At 34.3% G+C, this 12,548-nt stretch overlaps 1 protein-coding gene across 10 annotated transcripts in view; it reads right to left on the bottom strand.

The window, feature by feature from the left end:
* Positions 1–1,457: 1,457 nt before the first annotated feature.
* The window catches only part of LOC116406210 (NAD-dependent malic enzyme 2, mitochondrial-like), an 84,022-nt gene continuing 72,931 nt past the window's right edge, over positions 1,458–12,548 (bottom strand). The window contains exons 1-12 of one of the 10 annotated variants that reach the window (XM_031889907.1): positions 10,024–10,095; positions 7,657–7,753; positions 7,492–7,581; positions 7,263–7,405; positions 6,522–6,656; positions 6,315–6,375; positions 5,695–5,787; positions 4,819–4,980; positions 4,646–4,729; positions 4,460–4,566; positions 4,115–4,219; positions 1,536–2,889 (exon numbers count right to left, since the gene is read on the bottom strand). In XM_031889907.1, coding sequence (XP_031745767.1) covers positions 4,126–4,219; positions 4,460–4,566; positions 4,646–4,729; positions 4,819–4,980; positions 5,695–5,787; positions 6,315–6,326 — 552 coding nt within the window. In that variant the 5' untranslated portion in view covers positions 6,327–6,375; positions 6,522–6,656; positions 7,263–7,405; ... (1 more) ...; positions 7,657–7,753; positions 10,024–10,095 and the 3' untranslated portion in view covers positions 1,536–2,889; positions 4,115–4,125. Of the gene's footprint in view, positions 2,890–4,114; positions 4,220–4,459; positions 4,567–4,645; positions 4,730–4,818; positions 4,981–5,694; positions 5,788–6,314; positions 6,376–6,521; positions 6,657–7,262; positions 7,406–7,491; positions 7,582–7,656; positions 7,754–10,023; positions 10,096–10,194; positions 11,030–12,548 lie in introns of those variants that run through there. The other 9 variants (XM_031889905.1, XM_031889909.1, XR_004219246.1 and 6 more) reach the window with 9 other exon arrangements.

Below are 12,548 nucleotides of genomic sequence, written 5' to 3'. Positions count from 1 at the left end.
CTAAAGGCTGTTTTAATTTATATTCCCATACCTTGTCTGCTTTTCCTATACATCAGCAAGAGTTCTCGAGTCCAACTCTAATTTACTTTTGATGATTTATTAACTATAAATCTTGCTCACATATTCCCCTTCTTTTGGTTGGTTTGAGGATACCTTTTTTTACACTGGGAGACAGTTGTTGTAATCTTAGAAAACTGATGTGCGTTTGGTTTTGGAAAAAACAGTATCCATCCTTCATATTATAAGAGCGTGGCTCAACACAAAACTAAAGTCCCTCAAAATTCAAAGCTCCAACCCAAACACAATCCAAACTTGCAGTGGCTAAATGAAACAAAATATGCTATTCAACCTTGTGTGGACTTTTATGTCCAAAAAGGGAAACACAAACAAAACCCAATAGTAAGCTCTAAAACGGAAATCACAAATAAGACAATTAATTATCGCTTACCTCTAAACATGATCGAACCCGATGACTTGACACATAAGTACTATGAACGTCTGTACTCCTTGGTATCCCACCATGACATTCAACAGTGAAGTGCACTTTCTGCTTCATGTGATCTTCAACAACCTCGCCTCCCCCTTGATTTATCCATTCAACAATTTCAGCTCTCTAGTAGGAGAATTTCAAATATGATCTCAAAATATACATAAAAAATATTTGGGATTATGGAAGTCAAAAGTTGATGCATGTTTGTTAGTGTTCAAAAATAAAATGTAAAAAAAATTTGAAGGCATATTCCTCAAATGAAAAATGAAAATCGTAATTATTTCACATGCTAAATGACATTTGGCACTATCTTAAATTTTTAGGAAAATTACTCCCCAAGTTTTGGTTTTGAAGAACACGTGTGTTTGGTTCTTGAGTTTTAAAAATGTACATTTTTAGTCTCCAGGTTTAGAAAAATAGAATAGACCCATTTGGTCATGCACCTTTTTAGTCTCTAAGTTTATAAAAATTGGTTTAGAAAGTCCCCAATATAACTTTATACATTTTTAAGGTAGAATAACTTCTTCTAAAAATTGGTTTTGAGAGTCTCCAGTATAACATTAAGCACTCAAGGATTAAAAGAGTACATTTTGAAAACTCAAGGACCAATAAACCTATTTCTATAAAATTGGGGACTAAAAAGGTAATTTTTCCATTTTTTTTATATCATTCTCTTAACAGGATCGGAGTGTTAAAGAAACGTAGATCTAGAATCCTATCTGCACCATTGACTTGCTTTTAAAATCATGGAGTTGGAGCAGTAATGAACTACTCTTTACTCAAGTCAACTGATATTGAATACAGGGCTTCTACTTTGTTATTTTTTTAAAAAATGGATGCTATTTACCACAATAATACATCTAAAACCTAAAGTGCATAGTGTACATTAATCATGCTGTTTGAAATAAGAGGAAAGAATCTTTACAACATACCCGATCTTCTGGAAAGGAACTAGAAAAACAAAATATTTTCCCCTTAAATACACATGATGACTTCCCATTTGAAACCATGAAATCACGCCCCATCTTTTCTCAACTCTTGTTTGTACCATTTGCTACACATTGTTGGCTTTTCTGGGATAATTTCATTTTCCTGTCTCCATTCACTTTTGTTTCACTTTTTTCTTCAATTCTTTCCACTGCTATTGACGTCTTTCCAATGCTAACATGAATATTTCCTTCTGACACATTTGATGGCACGATTGGATGAACATTTGGAACTTTATTTTGATCCATAACAATGGTGCTCATGTAGTCCTAATGTAGTCATGATTCAAGAATCTAAGAAGGATACCTTGAACTCAATGCTAAGTTTGACTGCTCCCTTCGGAGTGACAAGTCTCGTTTTTCCCCTAGTGTGGAACGGGGAGGATTCCTCTTTTTCAAAGCCCTCATCAAACTCAATGCTATGTCTAGAACGCTAAGAGTAGGTGGTCTGCTTTTGGTTAGGCCAAAAGTGAAGTTTCCCTTCATTTTTTTATGGGATTTTTCTGATGTATAATGCATATGTTCTTTGTTTTTTTTAGCTCTTAATTGTCTCGCTGTCTTAAGTTTTACATTTGCAAGTCTCTCTTTTCTTTCTTTGGTACGCACACAATAACCGATGGGGTAACCTTTCTATGGTTCTACACTTAGTTTCTAAGTTTGACTGCTCCCTTCGAAGTGACAACAAGATTTGTTAATGCCCACCCTTTCTAAAGGGATTTAGTTCATTGTGGCTAGACAAGAGGCTCCAAACTCATGTTTGACAAGACAAATTTGTTAAAACCATCTCAATTTCTAAAGAGTACCTCCTATCCTTTTTTAACTCTATCTAGGCTAGGTTTGGACTAAGCGCATCATAGGTAAGTCATGGCAAAGAAACAAAGGAAGACAAAGCTAGAAAAGTATCCATGCACTTATTTATTATATGCATGCAATCAAGCATTCACAACACACATACCATTTTCTCAATCATGCATTCACATCTCCATAAGATATCGCTAAAAATGGGCTTAAACCAAAAAACACGGCAGCTTATTCTCAAATTTCAGCACATATACTCATCAACATTCAGAATTTTACATCACAAACCCAAGCTCAGTGATCAAGGGTTGCTAGTCATGCTTTTTATGCAAGATCTAAGTAATCTAAGAAGGTATAGTGCTCATTATTGTAAGGAAATTTTTTTTAGAAATTTTGAAATTTGGGCAAAATTTGAACCTCCAAGTTTAGACTAAACATGCAAGCAATTGCCCACCCCCACTTAAAAAATTGCAAACTTTTGAAAATCAAAATAAAGGGAGAAAAATAAGGGAGAACTTTGGACTCCCCTGGAAGGATCGACATCCTTGGCTTTGGTTTGAAGCTTGCATGGATAAACCTCTTCATTCCTTTTTCATTGATTATTCATCCTTGTTCCTGAAAATCAAAGAAAGTTCTCTCAATTTCATTTATTACTAAAATTAGGATAATTATATTAACTGTATTTTAACACTTTTGGTAGTTTATGTTTTGGTGTATTTTCAATGGTATTTTTATATAAAGTACAAAGTTTATGGGTATTCTGTATAATTTAGCCTTGAAATTTCTCAGACATGCATCAAATCAAAATTTCAAAACCATCGGTATACTTATGGAACCTCTTTAACAAAAAAAAAAAAAAAAATCAAACCCATGAAGTCTAACTAACCGAACACAATTAGATTTCTAGTAGCAGTAATTTACCACAGAAACATAAATTAATAGTTAGAAAATAATTGCATGGCATTTCTATAAATTTATCACATGATCTTTCTTCTTCCTTTTTTTCTTTCCTTTTTTTGATAGAACTCTAACTAAGTTAGTTAGGCTTCTACATGTAGCAGTTAATTAAAATAGAGACAGAAACTATAGATTAACAAAACAATTGGAAGGCCTCTCGATCAATTTAATACACAATAAGTTCATACTTGTGTCGTTTTGGAAGTATGAAAAACGAAAAATCGCTATTTTCCCTAAACGAGAAACCTCTTCATTCCTTTTTCGTTGATTATTCATCCTTGTTCTTCAAACCTCAAGCCTTAAAATTGAGGCAGTAGAGGAAATTCTCTCAATTTACTTCAAAGGAAGGATCATGTTCTCTCCTACAAAGGGTGTGTTTCTAATTTTCATAACTTTATGACTTAATATGGCAATGTTGTATAATGCAAATCCATAATAGAAGAAACACCATTTGCAGCACAACCAAGAAAAATGAAGATTGAATATAATGTAATGCAATAAAATTAAAATACTAAAGAATCTTGTGGTCCCTTCCTTTTCTTCTTTGTTTTTGATAAAGTAACTGCATTTATCACACAAACAATTAGATAGAAGACTTAAAACCCTAATCTGCATCGGACTAAGTTGATATTTTTCCTCTTTCTTTGTAAGTTAAAAACCACATGAGTTTGACACTGATTACTACCACCACAAGTCATTTAACTTCTTCAACTGCCTCATACTTTTCACACGAAACTGCGTCATACAAATTAACCCATAATAAAGCTACCCAAATTCCAAACCCCATCCGATTGGTTTCTGAAATCAGTAACTCTCATGGAAGGAAAAACTTGGACAGACTGATGCATAAATTGAGAAATGAAAGTTTGAAAAAGATTCTTACATCTTTGTCTATTAGAAAAAAAATCGATTTCTTGCAGTAGAATCGTTGTTCCCTACCATTCTCAAAACAGCCTGAATAGCCATGTTAAGAACACCGAGCCCAACACTGAAGTTGAAAGAGGAGAAAAAACAGCATGTTGAAACAAATGAAGGTTAAACCAAAAGGATTGAACTATAGTTTCCAAAGTTTTCATTTCTCTTATATTCACGTAATAGTAATAGTAATAGTAATTCCTCATTCAAACAACCACTTTTGTTTCAACAAAGAGGACAAGGCTTACGATCCCTAAATAGTTAGCAGTATTGCTATTTGGAGAAAATGTTAAAGTTAAACAGCTGACAATACCTTCCAGCCCCTACCACTACTATCTTTTGGTTAACAAAATCACTCAATGGCTGCCCTTGAGCTCTCACATTTCCCAATAGTCCAGCGAGAGCAACACCAGCAGTTCCCTTTATGAAATGAAATAAACGAAAATGAATGTCCTTTTAAGTAATTATCAACTGCATGAATACAACATGAACTACTCACTTGTATGTCATCGTTGAACATGCAGAACCTCTTACGATAACGTTGTAATGTTTCAAAAGCCCATTTCATTTGAAAATCCTCAAACTGGCATCATTCAAAATCAAATTGCGAGATTACGATACTGATTACTGGCAGTGAACACAGTTAAAAATTTGATATCTTAACCAATAAACCTGAACAATAGCTTTAGGCCAACATGTATCCACGACTTCCATAAATTCATCAACAATAGATAGATACTCTTCTCCCTCCAATCTAGGTATTCCTATTCCCTGAACTCCAAGGTCACCGAGGCCAAGAATACGACTTCCATCTGTCAAGACAATCACGTCAACCTGTAGTTGGAAGAAGAAAATACAATGAACTTCAAATATGGTGTTGGAAATTAAAAGGGATTTTCATTTTTATTTTGCTCAAAATCAATGCTCTTGAGCTTTTAATGTCCCGAGAATGTGAAAGTTTCCCAATATATCGTGTATGGAATTTTAAACTTTTCAAAGAAAACAAGGGTGATCAACATACAAAAGCCTCCTGTGGATAGAAAATTAATCAAACGAAAATTCGATTGTTCTGTAGCAGTTTGACTTTGTTGTCAAGAAAATTAAGAGTGATAAGAAGGCGAAGGAGTGACTTTGAGTGGTGGCAATTAGACAGCCAAGCAACTACACTCAAAGTTGCAGGTCAAATAGGCAGCAGGAAGAAACAAAGAAGAAGAAGAAGAAGAAAAGTTTTCGATCTATCAAACGTGATCAACATACAATAGAAAGTCATTTAAATTATCCAAATATCTTTTGAAGTAATTTTAACAATTTCAAAATAACTCTTAATCATGCTCTAAATATGGAATGAATTATCTATTCAACTACAAATACAAAAGTTTTCCTAAATCACTCTAACTAATTATACAAATTCCACAACACATAGATCACACGCTTCCCAAGAACCCACAAAATTATTCAATGCGGCATTTCACCAAACAGCTGGTGGATGGGGACAACAAAAACAAGTGTTTAACAAAATTATCTTAGAAACAAACACATTAATATTACCTGAAGATGGAACTCCAATTGAACAGCCTTGAAAAAGTGATGGAAAAACAAACAGAACATAAAGATTGTGGGACTCCTCAACTCCAATAAATCCTGCAATGGAAAAATGGGTTAGAAGAAGGTGGAAAAGCATAGTAGAGGATGATGATAATGAAAATGGGTAGTAATGTTTTTCGGTAGCTATCTTTTTTCTTTCTTTTTTTTTTCATGTAGTTGATGGTTGTTCTTGATTGTCTTTCTTTTTTTTTTTTTTCCTTTTTTGCTTTTGGGAAAAAACAGTTTGTTGAATAAGAGGTGATGATGCTGGTGAGGGAATTTATTAAAGTAATGAATACTTTTTGGAGGACTTAAACAAGTAAAAGGACGAAATGTATAATTAGTTAGAGGAGGACTTAAACAAGTAAAAGAACCAAATGAAGCAAGCTCAAGCAACAAATTTTCTGTTAAGTAAGCATAAATATTAACTAGAGACTTAAATAAAATATTTCACCACCACCACCACAACAACAACAAAAAACCCAAATATATCGCCATTGACAACAGAAACAGATCAATATAAGCACAATACATTACATGGAAAATATGGAGATAAACGACATGAAGGTTTCCCTTTCACTTACAAAGAGAATCATTAAGTAACTTCTCGTTGTTAGTACCAATATCTAGCATTACTGGAAGAATCTGTCAATTAAACAAGAGTAAACTTAATGAAATTCAAAAAGTGGGGTTAAGAAAAGTTGCTAAAAAAATGTCAACATTAAATGATATTAGTATTCTTAGATAATCTACAAATTTCATGAAGAAAAGACTGCAGACTTGAGAGTTACCCCCACAATCAGGAATACTTGCTGGAACGGGAAAAAGATATCGGCAAATTCTAAACACGGCACACTAAAACTCTCACTCTCCTGGTTCATGCCTAAAATCACATGTACATGTCAATGCTGATAGTGCCTCTTTCACTGAAACAAACCAAATTTCAGTACCAACTAAGATTCAGAAAATAAGGTATTTAAGATGCAGAAAATAAGGTATTTAAGATGCAGGAAATAAGATAGTTAAAATGCAGGAAATAAGGTAGTTAAGATGCAGAAAATAAGGAAACACCCCACATCACTACAGTGCATAACAAATCTATCACATAAGCACAAAGATAAATACCGAGTGTATTAGTTGAAACTTAGCAAAAACAAAAAGGACATAAGCTTATTCTCAAAATTCAGAATCTCACGTCACAAACCCGAGCTTAGTGCTCAAGGGTTGACAGTCATGCCTTTTATGCAAGATCTAAGAAGTTATGATGCTCGTTATTGTAATGAAAAACTTTTGAAAAATTTTGAAATTTGGGCAAAATTTGAAATCCCCAAGTTTAGACTAAACAAGCGAGCTATTATCCACCCTTCGCTTAAAAAATTTCTTGGAAGTAGCCCAACATGAGAAGATAAAACAATCTGAATGCAGGCAATCCTATAAACAATTAAAACAATAGCCACAACTGATTGAAATCAAGTTGGATAAACAACCATTGGATGAAGGGAGGGCGTTGAGCTTGTCTAAGAAAAACATACTCTTTGAGGGTTTATGCCAGCAGCAGCAACATACATATCCAGCTTTCCTGTAGGTATTCCTATACCCTGTAGGTTCTCACCTGCAATTTGATGTACTCCTTTTCTTTCTTCTTCATCTCATGTATTTGTTGAGTTCTTACTTGCTTTGCACACAAACAGAAAACAACATTAGTACTAAAATTATTACATAGAAACTAGTATCTATCTCACAGCATCCAACTACCATAACCTGATTGCCAATAACCCTTCTCTGGAGTTCAACATTTTCCTACTGTAGCTTGTCAATTTGAGCTTTAAAAGCAGCCTTACCTTTGGCTTCCTGTGGAAAAGAACTTCCTTGTTCAATGTTAAATAGAGAGAAATCATAGAATTTAGACAAGTCTCGAGATTGTACTATTCGTGTAACTGTTGCAATCTCCCTATCTTTAACTTGTACTACCGACTTTAGCCTCTCAACTTTGGTCTCCAACCTTGATATATCTTAATGTAGCCTGCCACAAGAAAATAAAGGTGACTGAATACAGGGAACCATGGTTGTGTGAAGGAATATTAAAAAGCTTTGCAACATCATTACCCTGAAATGAACTACATTTATTCCATATCTTAAACCAATCTCCCATAACAAGAAATGAACCAAAATTAGAAACAGTAGCTCTTTCAACACTACCGAAAGACATAATCTCACGAAGACACTTGGCAATAAAATCGAATCTTTAACGCATCACCATTCTCATCAAATGTTAAACAAATCTCCTCTTGATTCCAATTATTTGATAAGCGAGAAACAAAATAGATCATATTAAGTAACACAAATTCACGAAAAATCAAACATAATAGATCATTAAATTGAAATGTGACGGTAGACTTGACTAAGCCTGATCCTCTTAGCTCAGAAGACAAGGACGGGTCGTGTTATGAGAAATGTCAAGGTAGACTAAATCTCATGTAAGTCACTAGTCAAATAAACCAACAGCTAAAACAAAGCAAAACAATAACAAAAACCCACAAAGATGTTGTAACGACAGTAAGACGTATTGGTTATGATAAACATATACTACTATGAGTTAGGAAGATCATGGATCCAGCCAAAATTATAGATGAATCAGTGATAATCAAAAGTTGAAATCAGTGATATCGAATATTTCTTTAACCCAATATGTTTAAGGTTGCATTTTGTTGTTTCCACACACATCTTGTGACTATGATCAAAGCATTGAAAGTGCAAGAATATAAGTTATAGAATAGATAGATTCAAATATATTAGCAATATTTTTTGCGGTACATCAGAGATTTAGAAGTAAGAAATTATATGAATGATAAATCAAAATAGTTCAGAGACATGGCACCTTTTCCTCACGTAGCTCCACTAAAACAAAGTGGTAAAGGGGAGAAAGCTAAAATGTGGCAAATGCCTTCTTCGCTAAAATGTGGCAAATGCCTTCTTCTTTCAAACATGAAGAGATTGATCACAAAGTCAAGTTGAAAGCTAAAAAAACTTAAGCCTCTATTTGGCAACAATTTTGTTTCACAAAATTATGCTTATGAAAATTACTTATGACTAAACTTCTTTGAACAATTGATAAAAATGTTCTTGAAAACTACTTTTTCTTTCCTAGTCTTTGAACAGAAGAAAACAAACAAAACTAAAAGCAAAATTATTAGAAAATGTGCCTAAATGGACAAATAGTCAGTAGGAAGAAGAGGATTACAATATATTAGGTTAAAATGTTGAACTATGATGCTAACTAGAAGAGAGCAGACCACCTAACACTGATCCAAACCACAAGGTATGAACCTTAAAATTGGTGAACGTGTATCCACTTTAAAGGTTTAAGTAATGACTTCACTCTCATTATCGATTGATGTCATTGGATTGATTTTTCTCCCAAGTCCCTTGGGTTTTCTGGAGTTCCCCACCCTTGCTTTTCATCTAATCTTAGTGAAGAGTTCTCTTTTGGCTCATCTGAAACAAATGCCACCATCGTACTTTCAAAGATAAGGAATCCGACTTCACTCACTTTTCGATCATCTTTTGTATACAACCTTCACTTGGTGTAAATTCACCCCACACTTTCATTATTACAATCTTACTTCTCTTATATCACAATGGAATAATCTTTGTAATCTCTCGCAGCATATGTGCTCTTTTGTAATTTCATCCCATCAATGAAATTATTTATATGTTTCTGATAAAAGAAATGTCTCCTCAAAAAGAATAATAATAACAATAATGTTTGATCAAAGAATCCTTTGGACAAGTCTTGGCACATTGGGAAATCAAGCCCTTGGCATTAAACGCCGAGATCATGATATGGGAATTCCAAAATGTACAAAAATACAAATATTGCTCATGCTCATGAGATTGAATAAGCAACTTATACTCTCTGACTGCAGAAATCCTTAACTCTTAAAAGAAAACAGGAGGCATTGGAAGATGAGTATTTATTACCACTTCCAAATTCCAGTGTAGTGCTCATATACTGTTAACAGCGGTGCCTAAATCCTTGGGGTATTCGGTAGACCGTCATCGGATGAGATTGTAATGTAATGTAATCAATAACCAATGGTTGGATTCAGCGTTTTAGAGCCGATTTGTAATTAAACTCATACATTTCAGCTCTCCAAAGAGAGTCTTTGAATTCAACATAACATTTCTAGTTTCAATTACTAACCTATTGGTGGAGAGCAAGTGCCATAGGTTAAGAGTTAGTATTCCAATCCTGACTACTCCTGACATTACCACGAAGTGTAGACTACATACCTGTAACTCATTATTACTTATCGCACCCGGCAGCCCAAAATCTAAACTCTGTAAGCTTTATCTCATCTAACAATGCCACCCAAAAATCATGCACCAAAATCAACCAGAAATAGAGGTTCAAAATATAATGGAACGGCAGATAAAAACAATACAATAGTAAAAACCACGCACCTTTTACAAACTCTTCCCAAAGAGACAGGCTCAGTTAATCATCTTCGTCGCTCTCGTCACTGAAATAACTTGCTTTCTTCTCTTTTTTTCTTCTCTACAATGTTCTCACCGCCAGTCAGGAGTCTCTGGTCTGCATCTCCGTCCACCACCGAGGCCCAATTGTCATCCTCAAACCCTTCTCCAACATCCGATCCCCAATCCTCCTCGTGCCTAGCACCAACTCCACCCCTTCTTACCCGCTTCGGTTCTGGTCGCTCCCTTGGCCCCAATTGATTTTTAGGGCATTCATAAGACAAATGCCCATCAATTGCGCCGCACTCGTAGCACCTACTCTTATCCTTATAAACCCTCTTCCTTATAAACTCAGCGGCACGACCATTATCAGTCGCTATAGCAGCCTTAAGAACACGGCCATTCAAAATCTTCCCGTGCATCTGTTTCGCGGCCTTCACCGCGTCGTCCTGAGAAATAAACTGGACGAAGGCAACGCCGCGAGACTTGCGAGTCTGTCGATCTTTCAACACCGTAACACGAGCGATCTTACCAAAGTTGGAGAAGAGAGTGTGGAGGTCGGAATTAGTGAGTGAATAGTCGAAATTGGAAACATAGAGAGTAGACTTCGAAGGAACCAAACCTCCAGAACCACCGCCAGACTTAGTGGAAGAGTGTGAGTGTGAGTGCGATTGCGATGAGAAGTGCGACTGTGAAGACGACGGCAGCGACGGGTCAGAAGAGGGGGCGGAGGGATACCGGTAATAGAAGGTTTCGTCCTCGTCGCTGTCGCTAGTAGGGCTATTGGTTTTCTTTCCCTTGGGCGCCATTTTTTCACCGAGTGCCGTAAACAAAACCTATAGAATGAAAATATAGACTTAAGGTTTAGGAAATCGACCAAATCTAGGAACGAGACAATTACTATGAGCGGTTTGTTTTATTTAATATTAAATAATAAATAGATTTGGTTAATTTCGATTGTTTGAATTGATTTTTTTAAAGTCAATGCTCACTCCTAAGTTTCACTAACTTTTTGCAATATCACTCTCTATAAATAAATTGTTTCTTCATCTTTAGAGAGACATCATATTCATATAAACAAATTCTTTTAGGAGAAGTTTGGTGCATAGTATTATAGTTTAAGTTGTTATAGTCGTGTTTAGGGTACATAATATTATAATATTAGTTATTATAATTTGTGTTTATGTGTAAATTATTATAGTACGAGTTATTATATATGTGTTTGAGTATAAATTATTATAATCCGACAAAATTGAGAATCAAAGTGACCATTCTTATTTTGAAAAAGAAAAAAAATCCAAAAGAAGTCAAAAGGAATAGAGAAAATTGTTCAGTCAAATGTTAGTTTACTTTTATTACAAAAAAATTATTTATCTTTTGGGTTTAGGCTAATCTTCAATGATCATGGTCGGCCAATCTCCCACCATCATCTCTAGTGACTCCATCGACGAACTTCCGATAATCAACTTCGACGACCGTTGTCATCGATTAGTCTTGAAGATTTTTTATAAAAATATTTTTTAGTATATATAACAAACAAAAGAAATTTGTACGTATAAATATTTTTTAAAATATATATTTTAAAACACGATTGTGTTTTTATTTTAAGAAGTTTTTAGAAAAAATGTTAAACAAAAATGAGATTTTTTAGGTTATTCAAGAAAATACTTTTAGTTTAGTTATAATAATATTTTATAAAATGCACTTTTTCATACTTTTTTTTCTTTGTAATATTCTCCTAAAGATAATGTTTGACCAATCCATGACTTGATTTGGACTATTATTCGATAGTAAACAATGTTGGTATGTTGCTTTTTATTTTATGTTCATGTGTTGTTTGAGTTCGGTTTAAATTTTGTGATTATGGTCACTACGTTTGTATTGTTGCATTATATATTTAAACTTGGTTAACCATATTCTCACTGTTCACACGAGATTTCGAATAAATGTATTTCGTGGAATTGAACTTTATATATTGATGAATATTGTGCATACAACCTCTAGTATTTACTCATTTGATGCTTTCTCTCGAATACAAGTTAAAACTTATAACTTTTTGATCTTCGATCTTTAGGATATTGTAGTTGCAAGTTGATTTGAACTTCGATCTTATGGAACCCAAGGAAAGTTTAATCTTCCAACTTTCAGAAGTTGTTGATCTCCAGGTTGATATGAACTTTGACGTCTTGAGAGCTTGTAGAAGTTTGAATCTTCAATTCTTCAGTACTTCAGAGGTTCAATTCTTTATTCAACCAAAGACCCCTTTTAAAATGAATGGCAATGGTCTCTATTTATAGAGAAATTTCATGGGCTTTAGGTGAACTTGGGCTCATTTGCTTGCT

Source organism: Cucumis sativus, unplaced genomic scaffold (genome assembly GCF_000004075.3).
Source record: "Cucumis sativus cultivar 9930 unplaced genomic scaffold, Cucumber_9930_V3 scaffold73, whole genome shotgun sequence".
Classification (NCBI taxonomy): Eukaryota; Viridiplantae; Streptophyta; class Magnoliopsida; order Cucurbitales; family Cucurbitaceae; genus Cucumis; species Cucumis sativus.
The sequence above is the reverse complement of the archived record's forward strand: the minus strand, read 5'-3'. Positions and strand labels throughout refer to the sequence as shown.